General features: G+C 42.1%; 1 protein-coding gene across 5 annotated transcripts; it reads right to left on the minus strand.

Annotated features, from left to right (window-relative positions):
* Positions 1–947: 947 nt before the first annotated feature.
* On the minus strand, positions 948–26,960 carry MATR3 (matrin 3). 5 transcript variants are annotated; one of them, XM_077186491.1, is made up of 15 exons: positions 26,700–26,818; positions 17,846–18,924; positions 13,488–13,549; positions 12,925–12,966; positions 12,574–12,677; positions 11,342–11,394; positions 10,737–10,862; positions 10,003–10,128; positions 9,648–9,818; positions 8,311–8,442; positions 7,063–7,106; positions 6,203–6,593; positions 4,216–4,609; positions 3,510–3,631; positions 948–2,010 (listed from the first exon to the last, which is right to left on the minus strand). In XM_077186491.1, the coding sequence occupies exons 2-15, from the start codon at positions 18,734–18,736 to the stop codon at positions 1,960–1,962; spliced, it is 2,709 nt and encodes a 902-aa protein (XP_077042606.1). In that variant the 5' UTR covers positions 18,737–18,924; positions 26,700–26,818; the 3' UTR covers positions 948–1,959. The 5 variants fall into 5 exon arrangements, with proteins under 5 accessions (XP_077042606.1, XP_077042605.1, XP_077042608.1 ...); XM_077186490.1 differs by lacking the exon at positions 26,700–26,818 and adding an exon at positions 26,336–26,475; XM_077186493.1 differs by lacking the exon at positions 17,846–18,924 and having other exon boundaries at positions 26,700–26,960.

Below are 26,960 nucleotides of genomic sequence, written 5' to 3' on the forward strand. Positions count from 1 at the left end.
CTCAGAGAGAAGGGGGGCCTGGTCTACAGCCAAGGCAGATGGACGCAACAGCCTCTCAGGACAGATGAGTGACAAATGCCATCTGACTGGGGCTCCAAGCCCATCCTTGTGACTTAGTTCTGCTCTAAGTGCAGGGCTGCTGGTGCCTGTGATTTCTTTCAGGGGCATCAGAAAGCTTTAAGATTCTATCGGTGCCTGACATTTAATCCATTTCCTACAAACCCAAACATCACTTTGCATACTAATGAGTGTCATGTACAGTGCAGTAACTGCTCTCTGTACAGGGATGAGTCACTGCATGGTAAAACTTTAATTTGGATGTGCTATTTCAACAAACCCTGCACTGGAGCTGCTCCTCAGCACTTCTCCCCTCTCCAGGCCCCCACAGAACCTGCTGCCCTTGCTGGAGGTGGCTCAAGCTCCGTGAGGGACTGCACCCCTCAGGTGAGGGTGCAACACAAAGTCACAGCTGGAAAAACAAGTTCTCGAGGCTTGACTTGCACACAAAGTCCTGTGTCTGCTGGGTGTGCCTGCTTAACGAAGGACATTTTAACTTCAGCAGCACTCAGCCTCCTGCATGGCAAACCCCTTCCAAGCCCCAGATCCTCACTGGTGGAGGCTCAGGCTGGAAGAATGGGCCCCAGTCTGTTTTGTCTGCATGAATGGGATGTGGCTTCAGCTTTGATGAGAACACCCCAAATCTTCAGAAATAAAAGTGTCAGCAGAATATACCTACCAGGGTTTTAACAAGTGATATTTTAATTTGTTTGGAAATGCAAGAGGGTTTAGGGAAGAGAAAGAAGAGTTATGCAGGAAGCTGCTGAAGCAAAGGTGTTAAAAACATGCACATTTTAAAAAGAGAGCTTGAGTTTTGGTGTGGTGACATGACATAGGATAGAGTTCAGCAGACACACTGGTTAACATGCCAAACATCTCTAACAAATCACTGTGGTCTAGCTTTGTTTATTGGGAATCACTTTAGTAACCTGAAGTCACAAATAAGCAGTAAATAACAAAAACTACAGATAAACACAGGTTACACATGCAAATTCCTGTTCACATCTCACATGTGCAGGTACATTAAATGCACAGTTCTAAAGAGTCTTGACAAAACCAGGTTTTAACAAAAAAATGGTGTTAAAATGCAGGTATGAAAACTTCCATGTGAAGAATATAAAGATACCTCTGTCCCTTTTGGGACTCCAATGCTGCTTTTGATATACCAGAGATGTACGACAGCGACGAGATTCAAGTAAAAGCAGGAAGAGCTCGAGGAAATAATACTGGTCAGAGAATGGGCATTTACTTCTCACTAAAAATACACGGAATAGCTGAATAGGAAAGTCTAGCAAGAGCTTAGGAAAAAAATCACAAAGTTGTAAAAGCTGACTAATCACTAATTTTCCTATTTGCTATAGATAACAGCAGTGACATTGAAAGAAACTGCAATTCAACATTTAAAAATGCAACTTACATTTAACGACTTTTTCAAAGTGAAATGCAATGACAGCCTTACACTCAAAATTAAACAGCTGCTAGGCTCAGACCAAAATACGGAATGTTCTAGATAAAATAAAAATACAGTATTACTTTTCATTTTTTATTCAGAATGGAATTGAAAGACAATTTCTGAAGCTTGAAAGTAATAAGTTTCATTTAAACGCAGTTTTCTTCTCATAGATGAGCTTTCCACAAGGGTGCAAGATTTCTTTTTCTGTAATAGCTTGAAGTGTCAAATGAAAAGTTGTTGCCATTCTCACATTAAGAACAAACTGTTGTCATTAACTTAACTGCATATGCTTTTTGCTACAACATTTAACACATGAACAGACCTATAATGCCTACTGTATCTCACTAAAACAAAAAAGAATACAGTATTTCCATCTACTACTTGTACTGCTTTTAAAAAAGATTAACATTAAAAACAAAGCCACGTTTTCCTTACATCCTTCCTTCTTTTTAACCTTCTTTCTTTTGCCTGAAGTCTTCTGCCATTTTATCCAGAATTTTCTGTTGAAAGAAACCAGTTATATTGGGGATATATTTAAAGAGTTTCTCACAGGCACAACATAAAGAACGGAAACATAAATCCAATTTCCAAGTTTAAAATCTGTGAGCATCAATTGCAATTGCAAAGGTCATAACTAACGAGGCTGGCACTTCTCCTCACCCTGGAGTGGAGCTCTCCTTGACAAGCCAAGGGAATTCCTTCCCCTTTTCTCATGGACTTGTGACATGACTGAGCCACTTACCTGGGTGGAATCTGCCCTCTAGAGAGGCAGGGACACAATTGCTCAGTATCTCCCCTCCCTGAAGAAGGGTTAATTTGGAAGTCTGAGGAATTTGGAACCACTTTGATGACATTTGGCAGCAAGATCAATTCACCTATTTCATTCTCCCCGCTCTCCAAGCAAAGGAGACTTCCATCTCCAAGCAAGTGTCACTGTGAAACAAAAGCTGCATTCCCCCTTCCCTCCCCAATTCCAAACCCCGCTACAGTCACACCATCACCCACAAGCAGCTCACTGATCATTTCTGCCATGGAAAAAGCAAAGCAAATCATGTTTCATTCAAGTAATAAAGCTCACAAATTAGCATTTTCCCCCCTTCCCTTTTTACATCAAGGCTTTAATGTCCCATAAGCAGGTACCTCAATGGAAAAAAAAAAACAAGGAAAAAAAAGAAAAAAACACTATGGTGATGGATGAGGTGAATTTTCTTCCTACAAGATCCTGCATGGGAATTGATTTTCTGATCTACTCCTTCTTTCACGGTATTGTTTGGTGACAATTTTTGTGCCATCTGCCTTCCTGGGTCCTTTGTTTATTTAGAGGGTTCCCTGTTACTCCAAGAAGGCAAATGTTTGAATTATGAGGTGCCAAATTCTCCTTCTCTGTGGAGCCCCTGGGGTTTGCTTTCAGCTCAGGGATCAACTGCCCTGAAATGCATTAATGTGACACTGCAGGACTATCAGAATTCCTTTGGGATTGCCCTTTCCTGGAGGTCATGTTTGCAGCTCACGGTATGAGGTTACAGCAGCAGCATTGTCACTCATGCCATGCAATCATGTGATACCTCATCCAGTTAGAAAATGGAAAAAGTGCTCACAAAATCAGAAGTTGCAAAGGTTTTTCCTTTTTTAAACATATAAAAACTTCATCTTAAGCTTTGTTGATTGGTTGAAAGCACTCTCAAAGGGACAACTGGAAGGGATCTGGGCCATCTGTATTTACTCTGCATCACTACTTCTAGGCCTGGCCTTATTCCAATTGGAATTCCCTCTTGAATCCAAATTTACAAGATAAAAAAAATGCTGGAGCCACTCTTTAAACTGTGTATTCTGCATATTGTTTTCACAAGATGACGTTTTGGAGAGGTCTATCTAGAGTTAAAAGTGAGTAAGCCAATTTCCACTGCCTGAAAGGTATTTTTATTCTCAGTCCGGTCTCATTGAGCTCTATTCCCCAGAAAGAATCAAGCCATTTAAAATGAACAAGTTTTTGCCTTACCTTCAACTTTTGATAATGAGGAAGGCTGCTGCAATGGGTCTTTTTTGCAACATCTTCATTTGTGTAGAACAGGGAACACAATTTGCAATAAAACCCTGTTTTGGGTACCACATAATTCACACCTAGAGGAGTAAACACCACAAAATAAACTAAGAGATCTACTCTACATCATTTCTTTTAATGTCATATGTCATTTCAGCTAAATCTTAATACCATAATTCACTTTACATTAAAAGCTGCTTTATCTTTAAAAGTCTCTGTTTTAGTTTAGTCAAGGAGGGGCCTAGTAGTAACTAAATATGTGCAGTTTTTTTTTTTTTTTATTTAAAAATCAACCTTTTGGATTAAGGGTCCATTTTATTAGGTCCTTCAAGATCTCACAACGTTTTGTGATCAGTTTTGGAGTATTTGATATGACTGAACTATTACCACTATTGTGCTTTGTGCTAGCAATTGAATTTGTGTTGCTAAAAGATACCTCTGTCAATTTCTGCCTAAGGAAGGGGTTATGAAAAACTCTATGAAAAGAAGGAAAAAAGGAAGAAAATACTGGGTTTAGGGCAGGAGTGAAGAAGGGGAAGGAGGGGAAAGCCCTAAAATGAAAGGCTATGGGGCAATGTATTGCCAAAAATAAAAGTCAGATGAAATGAGAAATGCTACTGCGATGCACAGAGACATTTTGGAAAAGAAATGGAAACAGCCTTACCAACAGGAATGTTTGGCTGGTATGGCCCAATCCTAAACTCATCTGGGACAAGAGGTTTCTCCAGAACACTCTTTGTTTCCTGCTCGCCCTGGGGGTCTGTGTTTTCCTGGGTGCTTTTCTCAGTATCCTGTGCTGTCGTGGCATCAGAAGCTTCAACACTTTCAGCCTTGGCGTTCTCTTCGCTTTTCGTTCCGTTTTCTAACGTTTCACTCTCCTGCTCTGGCTCCTCAATCTTGTCCACCTTGATCTCTGCCAGGCTGTCCTCGCTCTTGCCCGCAGCCTTGGCTGCCAGCCCGGACTTGCGCAGCTTCTGGTGGTCGGAGTCCTCCTCGTCGCCCACCTCGTCCAGGGTGACAAAGCCCTCCATGCTGCGCGGGAAGCCGCCCACGTAGCGCTGCGGGGACAAGGGGCTGGGTCAGCTCAGCCTGAGGGCTCCCCTCAAACCCCCTGAGCTTTACAGCACAAATACTCCTCCTACGAGAGCTGCCTCGCTCACTCACACTGTCACTCAAGGTTTAACCAGCTCTTTTTGTACCCCACTGCTCCCAAATCAAGGGTTCCCTTCCACAATAGTTTTTTTTTTTTTTGCATCAGGGGTGGCCACTGCTTCAGCACAGCAACATGATTTCAACTTAAGAACAGAGCCAAAACCATTTAAATTCTCAAGATGAAAGTTCTTTTAACATGAGTACCTTAAGTGAAAGTAATTTTGGAGTGCACAAATTTTGTTTCTATTTGAGAATCTCATAAGATCCTTGAATTCATGGCCTGAACAGAAGGCAAAACCTTAGCAGAACTATTCTGTCTCCACTAATGATATGAAAGTTCATCAAAAATAATTAAAAGCTCTTTTCAACCAGTAGAAAGCTTGGAGCATCCCCATTAAAACAACCACTAAAACACAAACAAAACCAAACAAAACCCAACCCAAAGCCACCAACCACCCAAACTGTGAAAGCCTCTGAAAATCCAGGTTTCATTCCCTCTTCTGAAGGACTCTCTGAATTCGGAATTTTTGGAAATGCTCCTGCTGATATGGAGATATCACTATTCCACATACTTAACAGCAACTGAGAGCAGGACTGAGGCAGCATCACCTTTGTGAATGTGGGTCTTCAAGGAATGAAGTCTGGCTCTGAAGCAGTTTATCACAGCCAATGCCCACATACCAATAAGGAACACTAAGAAAACTGGGAAATGCCATTTGCATGGCCAGTATCCATCTCAGCACCATTAACCAGGCTCCTGACAAGGATCCCCCAAAACTCAGATCCATGCATATCTCATTCACTAATTAGGAACATGCCTTTCTTGCAAAACAACATTCCAAGTCAACAAATTACTACAACTTTGCACACTACTCCACAGAACTGAGTGTGATTAACAAAGCAGGTAGGACATAAAAACCACAGAAGTGTGGGATGATGTGAGAAAAAGGGAATTCACAGCAAGTAGCCTGTGACTGGAAACATCTTGAAAACATTTCTTGTCTTTCTCCAGTGGGAAAGGGGCCCTGGCTAACTGCAGATGGCCCTACCTGCCCCTCATTTTAAGGTGTAGCTGTACATGCAATTCTGTCCAAGCCCAGATTAGCCTCAAGTCCCCAGTCCATTGGTTTCTGAACATCATCTCTGGCTCATGGGTAACTACAGACAGTTTGCTGAGGAACTGCTTGAGAGAACACAGTTCCTGGCTAAGTATTAATCAAAAAGAGGGTGAAAAGCAAGCAAATCCCCAGCAAGCAACAAGGGTAGAAGCCCCAGAATCAAAGTTTCTGTCAAAACAGAATCAGGGACCTATAACTGAATCCATGTGCAAGTCACACCCAGTGAGATCTTCCATTTTCTTCACAGGAGCCCTAACACCTGTTCCTCTCCAGACAGGTGTTTTAAAGACCCACAGAGGAAGGTCTGCACCAGAATGTACATGGTGTGCTACCTAAGTTAGCCTGTGCTTCCCCCACTCAGCAGCTCACTGTGTGAGTTACCTTTTTAAGCTTTTTCTTGGCTGCTGGAGTGGCTGCAGCATTCCCCTCAGTTTTTACAGTCGCATCATCAGGTGTGTCCTTTTTTTCCTCAGTAGCCACATCAGCTAAATTGGCAACATCTGCATCCTCTCCTGCTGAGCTGCCACTTTCTAACAGTGCTGCTGCCTCCTCCTCATCCACCAGCAGCTCATCTTCAGACTCCAGGAGTAAACTGGGCTCATCTTGCTCTGTCTGTTCCCCACTTTTGGCACCTGAAGGCTCAGCAGCATCCTCCTGTTTCTCCTCTTTCGCTTTTTCTTCTGTATTGCCACTTTCAGGTTTCTGAGCAGGTTCTGTTTTGGACTTCTTATCACTGGGAGAATCTTTGCTGTCTGGGGAATATGTTCTCTTTCTGTAAAGAACAAAGAACATTGCTGCTTGTAAACCTGGAGACAGCCCAGAAATTACTAAAGAAAAAGATCATATTTCTTTAGACAAGCCTGGAAACTATTGTGTTTCAGTTCAGAAAATGGAAAGCTGAGGGAAACCCTGAAGGACATCATTCTTCAAATATACAAAAGGCTGCTCCAAGGAGGAATTATCCTTACAAGACAGGACAACTGCTTGTGGGTTTAAATTGCAGGAAGGCATGGCTAATTAGGGACTGCAAAAGATTTCCTGAGGAGCCTGAAGAGGCTGTGAAATCTCCATCATTAGAGGAAGAGGGTGGGTAGCATATTTGAAACAGTTAATCTCTGGACACAAGCTCCAGCCATTTGATCTCAAAGCTTGCCTGACTCTTTGGTATTGTTTCTATACTCTGCATAAGGTATTTTCATATTTCCTTTGAACAACATCATGCTTTAACAATAAGAAATTACCTGGTTTTATCCTTTTTCAGCAGTTCAACTCCTTTGTTGGGAATCTAAAATAAAATTTTAAAAATCTGTGAGTCACAGCAGACTATGACTTCCACAACTGCTGCAGCATTAATTCAGACTAGAATCCAATCCAGCCAAGTGCTTCCAGCTACATGAACCGCCAGGAACTCTGTCCATGCCACCCACAAACTGATCAGTAAACCTTTATTTCATGTCAGACAGGATCTGACCAACCTAGAAATCCCCTGCCTTTATTCACAGTAATTATTCAATACAAAACAAATGGGACATCCTGCTCCAGAAAATTCACATACATACAATTCCTGGTTTGTTTATGAACCGACAGCATGTAGTGCAGGCAGTGGCACAGATCAGTCCTAAGCTGTACTTTTCTCCATCATTAGTGGAAACCTTTAGCAGACTCCCATCACTTCACTTGTTTATGAATTACTGAACAGGAAATGTCACTTGTAGGCAGTAACAAGGAAATCTATTCAAATTGCCACTAAGTGCTCATTTTGCTGCACTACCATGTGCATCAGTAAGATTTCTTCAAGCTCCAGAACAAAGCTGATGTTTCTAGGAGACAGCCTGACAGTTGAGATTTCTCCTACTTTCATTATCACAGGACTTTATTATTATCACAGAATATTCTGAGTTGGAAGGAAACCATAGGATCATCAAGTCCAGCTCTCCAGTGAATGGCCCAAAAGGGTTGAACCCACAATCTTGGCATTATCAGCACCATGCTCTGACCAGCTGACCTCCTCTCAGTTTTCTACCTACTGTCACAGTCTGATGAAGAACCACCTATAATTGCATGAATATTACTCTGGTGTTATGTAAAAAACCCCTTCAGTCAACCTTTCCCTCCTTTATATCAGCTGCACAGGCAGAGGTGCAGTTCTAATACATTTTAACTTTTCACAAACCTTCTTCATTTTCAAAGATGAAGGGGAAAGAAAAAGGATCCCACATTAGAGAATGTTCTAAATGGAGTAATTTTAATTAAAATCTACATAATTTACTCTAAAATCTGAATTATAGTAACTGGGTTTTGTTTAATCTGAAAGGAATATCCTTTAACTTGTCTCATAACACCACACTCATGCCAAGTAAATGCACTTGAGGAGCCAGAAAATATCACAGCCAACTGTTCAATTTTACATGCAACACTGAGTTTTCAATAAGGAATGGCTGTCATCTACTTCCCTTTATATCTTCAACTACAATTAAAAAAGTCCTTACTCTTAACACCAGTTTCTTGTATTTTTCAGATAAATCCACTTTCACACATCTGCCTTGGAACCAAAGCGCTTTGTTGGCACAATGCTCAACCATGGCCAAAGCATCTTCTCTGGTCTCCATCTCAATAAAGGCCTGAAAAGATTAAAAGACACATTAAAAAGGACTCTGAAGCTCACAACACTTTTCCAGGCAGTGATTTAACTTAAAATACAGCATTTCCAAATACTGAAACAAAATCACGAGGTTCAACTACATCCATCCTCACCAAACACTTTAACATTTACCCAAGCGCTCTACAAACCCCAGCTTTTCCACTCAGAACTCTGAAATTAAACAGGCATTCAAATAATCTGCCAAAAGTCACCATAAAGTAAAATATGATTTAAATAAAAAAGTATCAGGACAACAAAACTCTTATTTAGTGCTTATGTACCTGGGAATTTCAGGGAAGCTGTGAGATTACCTCAGTATTTTGTTTTTGGTTTTTGAGAGAAGGCTGAAACAGAAAGGCAGCAACTGCTGCTCCCTCCAGCCTTGTGAGGAGATCTCATGAGGCTGCTGAATGAGCTTTAAACAAACACATCTGGGTTGGAGTATCCTTGCCAAAAAACTGAAAGCTGTTTCAGCAGCCAACTTAGACAGCAAAGGGATTTTGTTTTTCCAGTGAAATAAGGTCAGGGAGGACTTCCTAGGGGTCACACAATAGTTTAGTAATATTTCACTTCTCAAGTGTGGCATTAGGGGATTCAGGCACCCATCTCTTTGGAAGAGCAGTAGAACTTTCTTTTTTACTCAAGAGAGCAATGAACTGGGACATTAAAGCTTAAAAAAAATTAGAGCTAAATAGTTTAAACTCCTGTATATTTATAGAAATCATGTCCATGCACATCCAAAGCATTTCACTATACACATGCAATGGTCTGTCTTCAAACCTTTCTCTTCCAAGCTAGAAAAGCACAGTGGGACTGCTTTTGTTTAGTTTTAAAGAATGAAAAATAAGGGTAAATAAAAGAAACATGTAACAGTGGAATATATTTATGTTTCATAGGTAATGGTTTTTCAGCCCTAAGAAAACAATCCCAAGGCTCTGTGAAGGAATCTGCATAATCCAGTAATTAAACCTCCATGCTGAAATACATTTTTTCTGTTTTTAAAGCAGCTCATATTCCAGGGACATCTCACAGGAAGCTCCAAAGCAAACCCCTGACCTAGACAGACCCTGGCTCATTTCCAAACCTATGCCAGAGCACAAAGCCCACACATGCCCCAGGTGAAGGTGTAATTTCTTCCCAGTTAACCCCCCTTCAAGGCCTGCCCCAGGGTTGCCCTGCAGTCACCTGGCTTTTCATTCTCATGAGGATGTAGTTCTTGATCTTCCCGTAGGGCTCGGCCAGCTTGAGCACGGCGTTGTCAGAGTAGCCCGAGTGGGGCAAGTTGCTCAGGTGGATCACACGGCCAAGTTCTGGCTTTGGTGGCTCAGTCTTTTGGTCAGGTTTACCCTCAGGTTTCTAAGATTAAAAGGGAAAGACATTTTTAAGACCTATATAAAAAATATACGTTAGTGACTGTTCCTTGATTAATCTGATGAACTGAAAAATACAGAAATTAGGAATAACTAAAATGCAGCAGCCTCATAACAGTGACTGCCCAGATTAAAGTAAGGCAATGCTCAAAAAAGCAGAAGTGTTTTACCTTTATTCTCTTGTATTTCTGTGACAAGTGGACTCTGACTGGTTTACCAAACACCAGGGCAGGTGTTGTTGAATAATATTCCACTGCAGCCTGGGCATCTTCAGTGGTTGACATTTCAATAAATGCCTGAAATCATACAAAAATCGAATTAAGTGCTGCTCTTTCAGGAATCTAATTTTGTTTCAAATTTTCAAGCTCTTCCATGCTTCCTTTTAAAAGTAACTGCATCAGAAATGAAAACTGCTTTTTGGTTACAACATGAACTGACCTGCAGAACTTGGCAGACACTTTATTTAGGTGCACAAACAGAACTATTTTGTTTGTTTACATTCCACCTAGATTTGGATTCAAAACATTCAATTGCTTCCTGCTTTTTCCACTTCTGCGGTATTCTTTTTTTTCACACCTCAAAATAAGACACACTCCATAATACAAACTAACATCAAATAAGTTTTCAGATAGTTTTCAAACAAGAGCAGAATGTGGTGTTGTTGAGAAAGCAATGAACAACCAACCAGGAGGATTTTCCAATATAGAAGTGAAAATGCAGAAATGAGCATTGCTGGAAACACACTCCTCCTTCCTTTCCTTTCCCACATGCCCCTGATGACAGATGTGGCATCTCAGTGGGTGGCTGAGCAAGTCCTTTTCCAAAAACAAAGCTCAGACAATGACAGGAAGCCCATCAGACACACCAGCCAGCCCCCCAGCAGTGCCCTGGGACCCAACCGTACCTCATTGATTTTGTTTAGAATCAGGTGATTTGTGATTATCCCAAAGGGTTCAACGAGCTGCAGCAGCTGATATCTCAGGTTCTTTCCCCTCTGGAAATCCATGATGTGCACAACTCTGCTTGTTTCCTGTTGAACACAAAGCATGGGCACACAGCATGAGAAATCCTGAGTACCAGCAAACCTAAAATTCTGCCAAGGCTTTGCTCTGCTGGTGTAACTATTACAGTTTTAAAAACTATTTTTATCTATCTTAACTAGTGACCAAAAGATGCAACCAGAAAAGGCACAGAATTCCTATGGATTTCCAGAGCAAGATGCCTGCCATGCCAAAGCTGCCTTTCCTTCAGTTCACTTCCCACAGCTTCATCATGAAGAGAACCTCCAAAGAAGTTCTGTACAGTTTTGGAATAAATATTTTGTAGAGTACTCAACACAACAAACTCCCAGTCTCAAGCCAAAGTTTCAGAACTTCCACACAAATTTAAAAATCTCACTTCTAAAGATAATCAATAATTTAAACAAACAAAATCCACACCTTAAGCAAACACATAAATATTATACAACAAAAACATGAGTTAAAAAAAAGAAAAAATTTCAATACTAACCACTCTGCCCTTCTGCATGTGTCTGGGTCCTTGCATATTTCCATTTCCAGCTCCTTTAAGAAATTAAAAGAATGAACAAGCTTAGTTCAACCTGTAAGACTGGGATTAACATGTCTCATCACGAGTTCTTAAAAGATATGTCACTTGTAATACCAGAGTGAGATTAAGTTCTGAAATCTAATTATTTCATTGCACTCTAAAAAGGTTTTTTATTTATTTCAGAGCTCTTGTAACTTGGGGTCCCAAGTCCTGCTCCTTCTCTTCACTCTAACATTAGAGAAAGAGCTGCATTTATTGCTGTTCAGGAACAGCAGAGAGTAAGTACAGCCCATTGGAAAAAAATATCTCCTGTTTAAGTAAGATTTGCCAGAGGAAACTTCTTTATACACAAAGGATGTAAAATTTCTTTAAGACACTCTTTATACAATTAAGGATTCAGGTTCTAAAACATCACCAATTCAATCACAATATCCCTTAAAAAAATCCAAAAAACCAAACACAAACAAAACCCCCTTTCAAATAGTTTGGCCTACAGTTAAATCTGAGATATTCTGAAAAATTAATGTTGTTATCATGTAATAAGGTATGAATGCATCTATAATCTAAAAAGTGTAATATTTGTAAAAAATTGTGTAAAAAATGTTGTAAGTATTTGTATTTGTAAGTAAACAAGTAAAATATTTGTATTCTGTCAGGATATCCAGGTAAATTAATTAGTTTTGCTCTTTTAGTTATTTGAACTATCTAAAAGGTAGGAAGAATCTGATTCTTAGCCTCCTTTCCTGAGAGGAAGAGGCTTGCATCATCCATCTTCCCACTTCTCACTTCTATTCCAATTTATTTCTCATGTTCACTTGAAAATAGGGGGAAAAAACACTTAGGACACTGAATTCTTACCAGAAAACTGCACCAACATGTAGCTACTCAGAAGACAGATAGAAAAATCTCCTACATAGGAAAAAAAAATCCAAGTGCTCAACACATGTAGATTAATCTCAGTTAAAAATCAACAGCCATAGGGAGTTGGCAGTTGGCAAAAAGGTGAAGTGTGGGAACTCAGTACCACTCTAGTCCCACCACAGCCAAAGCATTTTAGCTCTAGTGCTGAGAAAAAACATTTTCCTTTGCTGTTTTAGAACACCGGTGACAAATTAAAACAAGAGTTAAAAAAACCCCACAAAAAGCCTAGCTAGAAATTAAGCCTGGTGAAGGTAGGTGCCTGCTGAGGTTACCTCTGGGCCCAACAGGAGGTCCTCCAAGGTGGAATGGAGGTGGTGGTGGTCCCAAAATTCCCGGTGCAGGGTTTGTAGATTGCTGCAACATAAAGGGATCACCCCTAGAAAGAGGAGAAAACACACTGTCATTTTAAACCAAGAAACTGTGACGCTTTCATTGATAAAACAGCCTAATTTCTGCACAGCTTCTATGCACACAACTCAGGCTACTTTTACTGCTGCCCATCAGCTGGACAACAAAGGGAGGAATCCATTTGAACCAAATGAAATGTGTTGTTTCACATAAAATGTTAGGAACTCCGTCTGCTTCAAATAATTATAAATACTTCAAAATTAATTACTACTTACATTCCATGTCCTGAATCACTGTCAGGATTCCATTCTGGGTATCTTAAAAGAAACAAAATTAAAAGAAAATGTAAGAAACATGCAATCTTCTCTAGCTGTGTAACACAAGCAGCGGTACCTGGAGGTGTAAGACAGCTGCAGCACAGGCAACACTCCAGGCCCACTGCCAGAGCCATGACAGCCCTGACAGAAATGCTGCTCTTCAGGACAAGCTCCCTACTCTGCTTGCAGAACTGCTGGTTTTACAACAAAAATGTACAAGTGGTATCAACAACTACAATTACAACAGATTCTCAACTGCTACATATACATCAGTAGGATTTCAAAGCTATGAACCAGGATCCCTTTTTGTCCTGAAGATGCTCCAAGTTGAAGCAAGTTTTCTAAACTTGCTTTGTGCAGCAGTAATTTATAATCAGGGAACATCTTGAGCTGAAAGGACCCACAAGGATCATCCAGTCCAGCTCCTGGCCCTGCACAGGACAGCCAGGAATGGCAGGCTGTGCCTGAGTGCTGTCCCAGGCTGAGCCCTCCTCCCCAGTTACTGTACTTCCAGTTCATACATTTCGAGCAGCAGCTGACAGCGGCGGCTGTGAGTCGCTCCATTGATGTGATGGTTCCACTCCTGCAGCAAAGTAAACAAGGCACAATTAGCAGCCACACAGGGCAGTCCTTCCCACAAAGTCATGGTCTACAGCAGTGTCTTCTCTGCTAAGCTGCAGTTTTGCAGATGCATACAGAATGGAATCTGTGGTGGTGCTCTGAGGAGACACTGACACTGGACCTACCTCTTCCCTGCTAACCTGGCTAAAAAGGTGCCTGATGGGAACAGGGCTGCTCCTGCCTGCAAAGCTCCCTGGAAAACTCCAGCCCAGGCACAGAGGGCCATGGCAGCCTTTGGAACTGAAGGCTCTTTGTATGTCTTCAGGCATTGCAGAATTTCCTCTACTCTGCTTCATTCCTCAGATTTCTACAGATTAATATGAAGTAAGACTCCAATTTTTAGAACCATAAAGAGGCCAAGAAATTGCACGGAATTCAGAAAGGAAAGACTAAAAGAAACCTAAGTGCATAGCTAGGACAAACTACAAATATATAGGTGAAATATAAAATATATGACCACTCAAGGGGAATAATAAAGGAAAAAAGCAGATCTAAACCAAGATGGTACAAAGGAGAAGTAATGAAATTGAACCATATCATCCAGGTAAAACTCCTCCTGGTTCTGGTTTAAGCACTAGAAAGGAATGAGGCATTTCTACTTTTTCTCTGCAGACCATTTTAACTACAAAGGGAGTTGCTTATTTTAGTGCCTGATCTCTGTATCTTTATACTCTTACAAGTAAGAGCACAAATCTGTGCTTTATTCACATTTGTGAAGTGACAGAAGCTCTGGAGTTTCCCTGCTGCACATATGGGAGCCACAGCCTGACCTTCACTCTGCTGCTCCTCAGGGAAGAAAAGGACCAGCAGAGATAAACAGGGGGGAGAGTTATTCAAGAACCTTGGGGCTGAAGGTTTTCTCCAACTGAAGGTTTTTTCTTATCAGCCACATTTTCAACTATGAACACAAAGTGCACTGGCAACTGCTTTATGTGGCTCTTCTTAAATGTCTGCTTCTGCTCAGCACCCACAAAGGATTTTTGCCTAATCCCTTATCTTTCCAGATTTTTGGTCTCTGCCACACTACAGCAGTCCTGGATACAATGAGACATTCCCAAAGCTCACTGTAGTGTTTCCATATGTTAAATGCCTACCCCGAACTTCTTACAAAGGAGAAAAATCTGGATTTAAAGTCTCTCATAAAGTACTACAATATTACTCCATGATGCTCCTGACATGGAGCAAGATGAAGTCATCCCTTTTAGCAAGATGTAAAATGAGAGCACCACTTTTTCTTGTTAACTGCACAAGATGTAGGCTCTGCAACTATAAATAGGCTGGCAATTAGGATGAAAAATACCCACAAAAAATATAAAATCTATGAACCATTCAATACAAAGTTTCTTCAGTTCAGTACCTGCTACCAAGTGTTAGCATTACACTCTTGAAAATAGTCCTTTAAACCTCAAACCCCTCTAAATTCAGGGGCATAGTCAGTAAAGCCTCAGTGACTGGTTCCACCAGACATAACATGCTTTGAATCTGTCTCAACACAAAACTGATGTAGAAGTTATCTGCAAACCACAGGCAAAGTTTGGGAGATTTAATTCTATTAAAATGCTTTTAAATTGGCAGAAAAGGGGGATGTGATTGTAACTTCAGATTTTTCTTCTCCCCCAGGGAACAATGGCAGCTCATCTACATTAACTTTTTATTACACAATTCTTAATCTGGATTCCCTTTGCTGCCTGCACCCATTTGGAAGCATCCCCTCCCCAGGGTTTTGGGGCACCAGATTATTTGTATTTACAGGAACTCATTAACACAAAGGCTCCAAGTTGAGCGAGAGAAAACCTGAACTGAGTTTCTGAAAACCCAGATTCCCCTTTGGCTCGGTTGATGCAAGCCAGAGGACACTCTGTTCCTCAGAAAATGAGGCCACACTCGAGCAGCTAATTTTAGCCAGCCCTCTCCCAGGGCCACAGCCAGGTTCTCCCTCTGAGAAGTACCAGGTTCAAGCGTTTCACCTCCAAATTCATCTGCTTGGGTTGCATCAGCCTTTGTCTCTGGCAGGAAAACAATCCCTCCACATCTAACACCTCATTCCCTGATAAAGGGATCAGGATTGACAAAATGCCTCAAGTAACTGGGGCACGATTTACTTCACAGACAGAAAATAAACTCGGTCTTAAAATATACACACATCAAATTAAAGAAGCAATTAAGAACATCACTAAAATTAAAAAAACCCACTAGAAGACTACTCTGTCAATTTAAGTTACACTAAGGATGTTTAACACCTTGCTTGCATTTAAAACACACATAGCTTGATCAAACACTTTTAAGAATCACTGATATTTTTATTTGGAGGTGGGGAAAATGAGATTTTGTTACTATAGTAATAAATTTACATAGTCCCAGCTATGAAAAGCATTCCCTTTCTGCTTTCCATACATTTCAGCTCAAATCAGATTACTTGAAGTTATATTTTACTTGATTTGATTTTGTGGGAGACACAAAATAAGGAATTGTGTAATGCTTGGGTATGCAAAGCAGAGGAAAGAAGGAGAGAAAGAGAAAATTCTTGTGGTGACATGATTTCTGAAATCAGAAATAAAGCCTCGACTTGGGTCATAAGAACCAGATGATCCAACCACAAGTATTTTATTATGTACTAGCAGTTTTAAAGTCAAAGTATATTCCTAAAAAGAAAAAAAAGTTTTACATGTTACAGAAGAGGTCAGCCACTTAGGTTATGCTGTTAAAAGAATTTGGTATTTCTCATACCTGGAAAGGTATTTCCATGAGGATATCCTTTCATTAGATCTGCACTCCAAAGCACACTAAGAGTCATGAGCCTTTAAAATAAAGAGCTAAAAAGACCCCTACTTACAGGATTACTGGTTGCCATCTTCAAGGGCCTCAGAAGTTAATGTTTTCAATCTAACCAAATGAAGTCCTTTTACAGAACTGAGCATGGCAGCTAAACTGTTAACACTTAAAACTTTAATGAAAATAAACGTCAAATACAGGAGACAAGAAACCTGGATTACTGTATTTTATATCAAAAGTAATTAAAGCCACACAAGTTCATAAACTGTCAGATCAGGTGGAGCCATACAGCGTGTGCTCTAGAACTGGTTTGATCCTTTCCTTGCAGGGAAAGAATAATTCTTGTGTTTCAAAAAGATCAGATGTACAGAACAGCACTTTTTGAGAGGTAACTGTAAAGAAATGGTTAGTAACAGCAATTCCACATTGTATCAATTTTACAGTAACAGCATGTATTATGTTTTCAATTGAAGGCCTTCAAGCTAATTAGCCACTAATTGTGACAAGAGAGGCACTGTATTAGCCAATTAGCCAATTAAATTGCCTAGTATACTGGAAATCAGCAAGATGAGTACATTGGAAAAGGTGAAAGTGAGAAGGCTCTGAAAACACCATCTGAATCGTGTTGAGTAACCTGCTCCCTTTGCAGAGCTGCACTAGGTGTGGATAACTAAGAGGGAAGTTTCAGCATCACCGAACACACCCGAAGATCCACTCTACTCGTGAGCCAAGTAAAGAACACTACTAGGAACACAGAGCAGGATACTGCAACAGCAGACTGATTGCTCGGAGAGTCTACAGGGATAGATGCAACATGTGACAATAAAAAGTGAGTCTGAAGTGTTCTAAGAAAGTTGTGAAAAAAGGAGAAAAATGACGACAAATTTCAGCCATAGTATGAGATAGAGTGTTAAAGTGAAATTAAAAAGGCAAGAATGAGCTAATCTAAAACGTGGTTTTTACTTTTGCAAATAAGTTCCAGGGCTCTACATTAACTCTTTCCCTCTGGACAGGGAAAAAGCAGAACTGTGCAAGAATGCATCTTAACTACATATAAATCAGCAATCAAGACAGATGTGGAGGAGAGCTGAAACTAGCTTCCGGAATGGCACAGTAGATACACTGCAAAAAAACCCCAAACCAACAAAAAAATACCAAAACCCACCCCAAAACTGCTTGAATGCCAGATGTTTGTGGTTAAGAGAACATGTAGATGTAAAATATAAACAAGATATCCCAGTAGATGATAGCTGTTTGACTTGAAGTTAAGCAATCTGGGCAAATAAAATACATTAATGTAAAGCCCTGGTTTACAATGTTTGTCAACAATTACCTTGCAAATAAACCAAGTGCCTTTTTCACTCTCAAACCAACTTTCAGATCATTTCAAAAGCAACCAGGCCATAGAAATAATTAAAGAAATAGGTAAAAACAGAACAGATACTACAACGTAAAGGAAAATAGAAGTATCTGGTGCATAACTCACCTTATTAGAATGAACTGGCATATCACATATAGAGCACAGATGGGGATAACCCTTCGGTAAGAATCCATGGAAGTCTTCAATATTGCTATTTGGAGGAGCACCTCTCTTTTTCTCAAAGAGAGATCTCTCGGGACCAGGACCACGACCCATTCTGTCATACTCACTGTCAAATTTATGATAGTTATGCGAAGTCTCACCATAAAAAGATTCATCCCTACACCTTTCTCCATCTCTCAATCTGTCATCTTCATAATCCATTCTGTCATAATAACCAGATTCTTGAGAACGACTTCCATGGTCATAGTCAACCACTGGGTTGAGACTAGGACCACGATCATCAAAGCTATCTCTTCTAAAATGCCTTTTTTCTTCCCAATCATCCCTAGGTACTCTGTATGGTGGTTCCCGTGTGGATGATCTGCCATCTCTACCATAACCTTCTTCAGCTCTCCTCCTTTTAAGTTGTAGAAGGATCTGAGGCAAGTTTTCAGGAGTGATCTTGTCCTCGGGATAGCGACTCAGTTCATCTAAGTCTCTAGCAGACAGACCAAAGCTGGCCAAAATGTTTGTGGCCTGGTCTGCATCTCCACGGTGCTGAGAAGACAAAGGGAGCGGACCTCTACTTCCAATGTTAAATATAGACTGCAAATTATGGGAAGAGGTACTACCAGAAGACAGTGCACTATGAGATCCTTGTTGGTTCAATGAAGAACTCATTCCAAGATTCATTAAGCTAGCAAGGCGTGCAGTACCCTGGTTCATCCTTCCAAGAGATGCTGGCATATTTAAAGACTGGGTAGCAGCAGCAAGAAGGCCTATTCCTGCAGAGAGGTCACGCCCATGACCTTGTGAATCCCTACTCAGAGATGACTGCTGGAATGACTTGGACATTGTAGAACTAGAGCTTGTCTACTTTATGGATCAAAAAATTCTTTTTGTTTAGTTTTTTTTTTTAAGATGGCTGCAAAGAGAGCTCACACTAGAAAGCTAGGCAAACTTCACTTCAAAAACGGTAACGCCAAGAAAGAGGATCAATAATGACTGCAGATCTTCTTCAAGCTGAGAAACACCAGACAATTCTGTAGAAAAACAAGCAGTTTTAGTCATAAATCCCTTTAAACAGATGCAGTTTTAAACTTATGCATCATGTTGAGCTAAAAAAACATTAAAGATCTCAATCTTACAAGGCTTTTATCACATAACAGATTCAAGAGGTACCCAGAACCTACATATATTATTGCAGATAAAAATACAGTAGTGTTTCCTATACATACTACTCTTCTTCCACAAAAAGCTACTTTCACACTGAAGAAAAGTGAATTTCAGAAGTTTGCGATGTCTGAGAGCATCTATAAAGTTTACTGACATGTAAGCCTTGATCTCTGGTTAATGGCTTTATTCATACCCTACATTACTGTACTGTGTCTGTGAGAAGAACACAAAAAACTTAGGCCCACAGAATCCAAGATGACTTTGGCATATAACACATATTTGAAAATGAAACCTCTAGCACCACAGAAAAGGACGAAAGGAAGTTAAAAGTAACTGAAGTTTGGGCAAAAAGTTTCTGCTATAAGATCTGTAAATAAGACCAAACATAATATTCAGTCTTTACGCAGTAAAATTCCAATTACTGATGTGAAGACAGATGTGAACAAGAAAAACAAGTTTTACATTTTGCAGGAAGTAAACAAGACCTCTTGTTCCAATTGCAGTTACACTGCTAACAGCATTTCTGAAGGGATTCTTTGCTCTGTTACATGGCAGCTGTGACACACCAGCCTGTACTCTCAGACCTCAAACTAAACAAGGTCAGGCTTAGTGCTGGGATGGGAGACCCAAGGAAAACCCTGCTCCTGCAGGAAGAGACCCCAGTGAGTCAGGAGATGGCACCACATCCCAGCAGCACTGCCGGCCTGGGGCTGGCACTGACACCGTGACCACCTGTGGGAGTTAAAGATCCTAAAACACTGCTCACAAGAGAGAGGTGACTCTTTGGTATAAATAAAATACTAACCTAGCACTCCAATATTAGGTTCAACTGCATTTACACAAAGTTCTAACTAAACACTCTATCAATAGCCACAGCATGCTGCAATGAATATATTTCATAAAATGTTCTTTTAGGGCAGAGCAGAAATAACTGTAGTACTTCACCCCATCCTCCTCCAGCCTTGGAACAGATACACAAAGTTTAAAGCAATTCAACACATGTGAAAATATTCCAGCAGGAATAATCTGCTCTTGGGTCCCCAACGTTGCAAAGCCCTTGCCCGTGTGGGCAGAGCAGTTCTGCTTCTCCAGCAGTGCCACCGAGGAGCACATCAAACACACAACCACTGGGAAAAGAAACAGGCACAGGCTGCACAGCTGCAAAGGAAGTCAGCTCCCAAGAGAACAGGTATATTTGGGGAGGAATGGAAAGGACAAAATGAAAGCAAGGACTTTTCCTTGAAGAGACCAGCTCTGCAGAAGGCAATGGCTCTTGTACTGGAAAGAGAAGGAAAAAGGTCAAGGTTAGAGGTCTCTAGCCCCATTGCCTGCTCAATACACAGCCTGTACCAACAGTGCACAAAGCTGAAAGCACTTGGGGTTTTTTTCTCAGTAGCAGCATGTTACAAAACTATGCATTTATGTTAAAAAAAAAAAAAAGATTCCCTGAAAAATACACAAAACACACATAACTCATACAACTCCACCTTTGCAAACTAGCTCCTTTATACAATTTGCTACATACTCTGTTATCAATGCATTTAAATAATTTCAGCTACATTTTTAAGATTCAAATATGCTGGAGTCATTAAAAGGAAGCTTAACTGTGTGACATTTGTTAAGAATAAGAGATTGAGAAACATGGGTATGAAAATAAGTTTGAAAGTTCTGAGGCAGAAGACAGGAAAACACTGCAGAAAGCTTCAGAGGAAAACAGTAACACAAGAACACAGGGGAGCATACCAGGTGAATTCTAAGGGAGATGTCCCAGAGAAGGGGGCCACACTGGAGGACACCTGACAGAAAGCACTGAAGAGCTACATTGTAAAAATCAAGACTCTGAGTTCAAACAGACAGGAACTCTAATATCCACCTGGGTACCATGCTTTTATCCTATATTCATTCAGTATTCTTTGAAGTACTTTTATAACAATTTTACAAGCTAATCCTTACTCATTCAATTTTTATGCCTGAATTTCTTCCTAGTTCATTCACCCTCTTTCAGAAGGGTTTGAAGCTGAACTTACTGGGTTCTTCATAAAATCAGGTATTCCAGAGGGCTCTCTGAGCCTGACCCAGCAGCAATTCCACAGATACCCCTGTGGTCAGGATAGACTCACTGTGTCCTGCTGTTAGTGCAAGGACCAACATTATTCAAGTTTCCACTAAATGAGGAAAGTTCTCCACTTTTGAAAAACACCCTTTATTTGAACAAATGCTCCCTAATCCTCTTGTCACAGCTGTCAACTGGCAGTTCATTGTGTGCTGCTGCAGAGATTAGCAGGGAACAAACCCCACGGCACCCTGGCCTGGCAGGACCAGGGCTGCAGGACCTGATGGTGCCACGCTGAGACCCCACTCCAGAGCTCCACAGAACCACACCCAGCTCCTGCAGCTGCAAACACCCAGGGAAGGGGCAAAGGGAAAATAAAAATAGGAAGATGGGAGAATAACCAAGACAAAGACAGAGAGAGGGACAATCTTATGGAAAAGCATGAAGTGGGACAGTAAGACAAGTGTATGATGAAGACACAGCACAAGCTGGCAATTGGTGCTAGTCAGGAAATACCCTACATCCAATTAGGTACTTGAGTACTTAAATTAACCAGTTTGAACATCCTCAAAAAACCACTATTTATCACACCACTCATCTTGCAATGGCTGCTGCACTCCACTCCTAACCAGCCCCATCCTTTAAGACAACAGAAAGAGGTGGGGAAGAGCTCTACCCTCACACCAAGGATGTTTAACTTCCACAGGGTCAGGTGTAATGCGATCCTAAGGCAGCACTTCCTGTGCTGATGATTCCATGCCAGTATCTGATAGGGACAGGTTCCCATGGAGCAGGGCCAGCTTTTGAGAGAGGGTGCCATCAACTGAGTCACAGCAACAAGATGGGCAGGACTGAACAGAGCTGCCTCGAGAGCCAGACATGAGGTAGTTCAAAGTGTTATGCTACTTGTTCTCCATGTCATTTCAGCTAACTGGGATCAGACAGGCTTTCAGGTACACCTTTTTTAAGATCTCTGGGGAGAAATTTGGCCATATTAAGATTTGAAAATATATAATATCAAGCAATCTTGAAATAAGTTGAAAGTCAAAATGTTATTAGATTTGCAGACAAATGCAGACAATGAAAACAATTTGTATCTACAAGTTGCAAAAGAGTGTTCTATAAAGGCAGACAACAAAAATAAGGAATTTGAATCCTACAGAGTACACTGTTATCAAACAGAGCCCAAAATGAGGCTGGATTTTCAAGCACTCTAGAAGGTTTTTCTCTTAGTGTAAATCTGAGCATATCTTTTCAATAAAGCTTATGAACTCTTGCTCCAATATTAAGTTTGACCTGCAAACAGTTAAACTCAGTGAATTTTTGGAATATATTGATCATGCTGAACACAAAAACCTCAGCTTGTCACCTTTTATGGAACACAAATAGGCTGAAAATAAGTCCCCAGCTCCCTATTCCTTTTGCCACTCTCAAGGGGTTTTAACTTATGCAGAGTTACTGTAATTTTAATGTTAATCTTGTTCTTAAAAGAACTCATCTTTTACCCATTCCTCTCCCACTATTTACAGAATAAAAGACTTAAAAATGAAAAGTAACTGTTGTCACTTTCTAGTCAGTTTCACTTTCACTTCAAAACACATTGCATTAGAACAAATAAATCCAGTTATGATATAAAAACCTGAAATTATCTACAAGCTGAAAAGCACACCCTCATTTTGTAACAACACAATGCTTTTGCAGACCGTACACCCTTGGGAAAAAAGTACCATAGAAGTTTTTGGAAGTCTGCTCTTTGGATAAACATCTATAGGTTTTCCCCCTCCTCTCTTATACATTGTATTCTGTGGGGCAATCCCTTCTGCCATGGGACAATTCTTCTGCTCCTTGGCAAAACTGGCTCCAGCACATCATGGCAAAAAGGGCTATTGAAGGAAGAGATCTGGAATTTGGACACACAGCCTCCCATGCTGCTCTGAGAATTAATGGCAGCAAAACCAAGAATTTGCAAGGAAATTAGAAGCAGATGTTGTCTAGTTGCTGAATGACCAAGTACAATAGATCTCAAATCCAAGGGATTAACTTTTGGACAATACAGAAAAGGCCACTGTATTGTCCAAAGGCAAAGGAGGAATTGCCCAGCTGCCTTAGAGAAATGCAGATTCTTGCTCATTTCAGCTCCCAATACTCAAAGTGGTTATTTAATAGAGCTGTTCCACATGCAAGAGAAGCACTCATCTTGTTCAAGCCACCTCAAAGGTCATGCCCTTCATGAAACTTCAGGAGCACCTGGCACACGGGACTCACGCTTTTTCTGGGCACAGATTAACCACTCTGCTTCAGGCACAACAACTGGAGGAGTTTCAGTTCTTAGGATTATGTTTATCTTCATCCCAGGGAGTTCCTTGATCAGAGGAACACAAAATAATCTTAGAGTTGAAGTGACTGTAACAGAGGATTGCTTCAGAACAGGGAAGTGTGACATCTGAACAGGCATATTTACAAATGGGGAATTATAATGACTGGTTTAGCAATCAAGACTCTTAAAAGAACTTACAGTTTTCAACATCTGAATGCAAAAAGGAACATAAAAGAGGTTGCTTTCCTATTTCTGCTCATTATATGATTTAATAAATTCAACCAGGCCTCTTTTGTAAGAGGTGTATTTTAAAAGTGCATTTATTCCTTTACAGAAACAGAAGTAGAAAAAAGAAGACTCAAGAACAAAAGAGAAAGAAGGCAAAATCCATGTATTTTTGAAAGGGAAAGTAACACCCAGAGAAAACAGGTAACTGTTGTCACTGTGGTGACCACACCACAAACACCTCTATGGCTTCCAGCCATTCCTTTCTACTGCTTTAAATCCCATGGACACCCTTCAGAACCCCCACTCTCCAGTAAGAAGATGCACACAGGCTCTTGCAGCTCCAGAAAGCTCCATGGAGCCCCTAACAGAGGGGCTCTGCCAAAACCAGAGTCTCTGTGAATGCTGTGGGATTTTACTGGGAAACTCCAGCAACACAATTGTGCCCCCATGCACAACAATGTCACAATCCTCCTTCATTCCCAGCAGGTGGGGGGACCAACAGCCCCTCAGACACCAAAATTCTGACACCAACTCCAGAACAAATCACAGACCAATTTTTACCATTAAAAAGGAAAAAAAAGAAAAACCTCACACAGAACAGTTGTGTGTTCTGATCTGGTAACCTGAATTTCCATCTGCCTTGAGGCAGTTCCAGGGCTGGGATAAAATCCTGGTCTTTCCCAGCTGAAATCCTGCTTGAAGTTGCAAGAAGTATTCTAGCTGCAGAGAAAAATCAAAGAACTGTTTCACTGGTTCAGTGCTCAAAATAAAAACCCTTTTGTTGAAATTATGACTGCACAATATGGTACTTAAACACTCACAAACTAAATGAGTTCAGAAATATTATGAAGTATTTGCTTTTGTTTTCAAGACTTGTTGACTCAGAGAGCTGATGAAGAAAGGAAGCAGCATTGGGAAAAAACCTCATAAATGAACAAACTGAATGGAAATAATTTCATTGTAGCTCTGCTTGCAACAGCTTCTCCCCCAGATTTGTTGAGCCACCCAGAAGGCTGTTGAGTATTACATTATAAAATACCTTTGTATTCACCAAATCTCTCAGCAGAGACATGTGCAAGTCACAGCAAAGGGCAGCACACAGCTTTTCCTAATTTCTCACCCAATTAATGAGTGTTTTTATTTAAGTGCAGTTTATTCCTGAGTAAACCAAGTGGTTATAATATAACAGCTATACCAAACTTCAGTCTGGAGCCCCAAACACTGACTCATCTTGCCCCCTCTTGAACTGATTTTCAGTTTTTATCCTTAGGAACACAGATATCCACATTTTAAGGACATATATAGGAATTGGTCTGGGGTTCTTTCCCATCATTTAGTTTCAGGATGTATGTAACACCAAGCACACAATGCAGAAGTACAAACACTGGCTTATCACTTCACAAACACATCCAAGGTCTGAGTGCCAGTATCCTCACTCAGAATTCAGTAATGAATCCTTTTGGGAAGTTTTTTTGATAAAATTCAAGACAGAAGTTCACTAATTTCTTGGGAATACAACAAAAACCTTAGTGTGTTCCACTACATGTTACAAAAACAATTTAACATTTTAGCACATTGAAAAATTGAAATATTAACGTTTCAAATATGAGAAGATTAAATCACTGGATCAATAGATTCTTTGTAAAGGAGCTCCTGAAAATGCACCCTTTTCTTCTCCCCATGAGAACTACACAGACTGCTTTAAGAAACTTACATTTTCGACCAGAGCTGCTCCCTACTTATCTGACTCCAGGAAATCAGGACCACCTACAGTTCAAAAAACCTGAAGAATTTAAGGCTGAGTAAAAAGAATAAAGATCCTTCAGCAGTTTTAACCACTATTGGATACTTTTTTCCCAAAGGTCTGCATCGTGGAAAGAAAAACAGCCACACATTTGGAATCTGAGGGATGGTTCAGCTTTCTTTCAACAGCATAAATGCCTCATTTATCATTTAACAAAGCAGTTTTTCAGGCTCCCAGAAAGTTCTTTTCAACTTCTGGATGTTTTCAGAATAGGTGAACTTTGTATCTCATTACTCTGACTCTGGAAGCAGAGTGTGTACATTAAAGAAATGGAACGTTATCAATCCACCACAGGAAGAAAAAAACCACCCCCGCAGCTTGATTTGTAAGCACAGCCTGAATTATATGAAAGTGAAACTGAGTAGAAAGAGGGGTCAAACGGCTGCCTGCACTGTCAGGATTCTTGTTGCTCAACTCATTAATTCTTAAGGCCAGATGGGCATCAAAACCAGCAGTGTTAGGCTCTAACGGCCTTTAGAGGTTAAGGAAGGAGGGAGGAACGGGGCCGCCAGCGAGGCCGCGGCTGGAGCCGGCAGGGAGCAAGGGAGAGCTCCAGGCAGCGGGAAGCGCGGCGGAGCCGGGTCACGGCTGCAGCGCCGAGGGCCGAGCGGGAGCCGCAGTTCCCGGGCCCGGGGGGCCGCGGCGGGGGGGTCGGGGCTTTGTTCGGGCCCGGCGCGGCCGCAGTTCCGGCTGGCGGCGGGCGGGGGCGCCCCGGGGGCCGCGGCACCGGCCGGGCCGGGCCTGCGCGTGACCGCCGCGCGCCGGCCCGTGCCCCCCCCACCGCGCGCTCCCGCCTCGCCCCCCACCCCTCACGGCGGGGCGGCCGCCGCAGGACCCCGAGATGGCGGCGGGCCGGGGGCGCGGCGCCGCTCCTACCTGCGGGCCGGCGGGGACGGAACGCGGCGGCGGCGCCTCCCGCTCGGTGCGGCGCCAGCGGCGGGGGAAAGGGGACGGACGAACGGACGGCGGGACTGAGGGAGGGACAGAGGGACTGAGGCGGTTGCGCGAGCCCCGCGCGCGCCTCGCCGCGCTCGCGAGAGCACGCCCGCCCGCTGCCCGCCTGCTCACGTGCCCGGCGGCGGCCGCCCCGCTCGACTCCGGTATCGCCGGTGAGTCCGCGCCGCTCCCGCCGCTGGCCGGGACCGCCCGCCCCGCCCGCCGTAAGGGATGTGGGGTGTGGGATGGGGACGGGGAGGAGGCGCAGCCGGTAGGGCTCTCGCGAGAGGTGGGGGCCGCTCACCGTGCTCTCGCGAGAGCGCCGCTGCACCGCGCGCCGCCAGCCCGCCGCCCGCGCCCCGCTCATTGTCCGCGCTCCCGCGGGGCAACATGGGAAGGCACGGGGGGCGGGGCGGGGAGGCGGCCACGCCCCCCGGGAGGAGCGCGGGGCCCGGGGCCGGGGGTTCGCGGCTCCCCTCAGCCACTTCCGGGGAGCGGCACCGCCGCTGCGGGCTCTGCCCGGGGTATCCGAGGTGTCCGGGGTATCCATGGTGTCCGAGATATC

The sequence above is a fragment of the Agelaius phoeniceus genome, chromosome 15, assembly GCF_051311805.1.
Source record: "Agelaius phoeniceus isolate bAgePho1 chromosome 15, bAgePho1.hap1, whole genome shotgun sequence".
NCBI classification, from domain to species: domain Eukaryota; kingdom Metazoa; phylum Chordata; class Aves; order Passeriformes; family Icteridae; genus Agelaius; species Agelaius phoeniceus.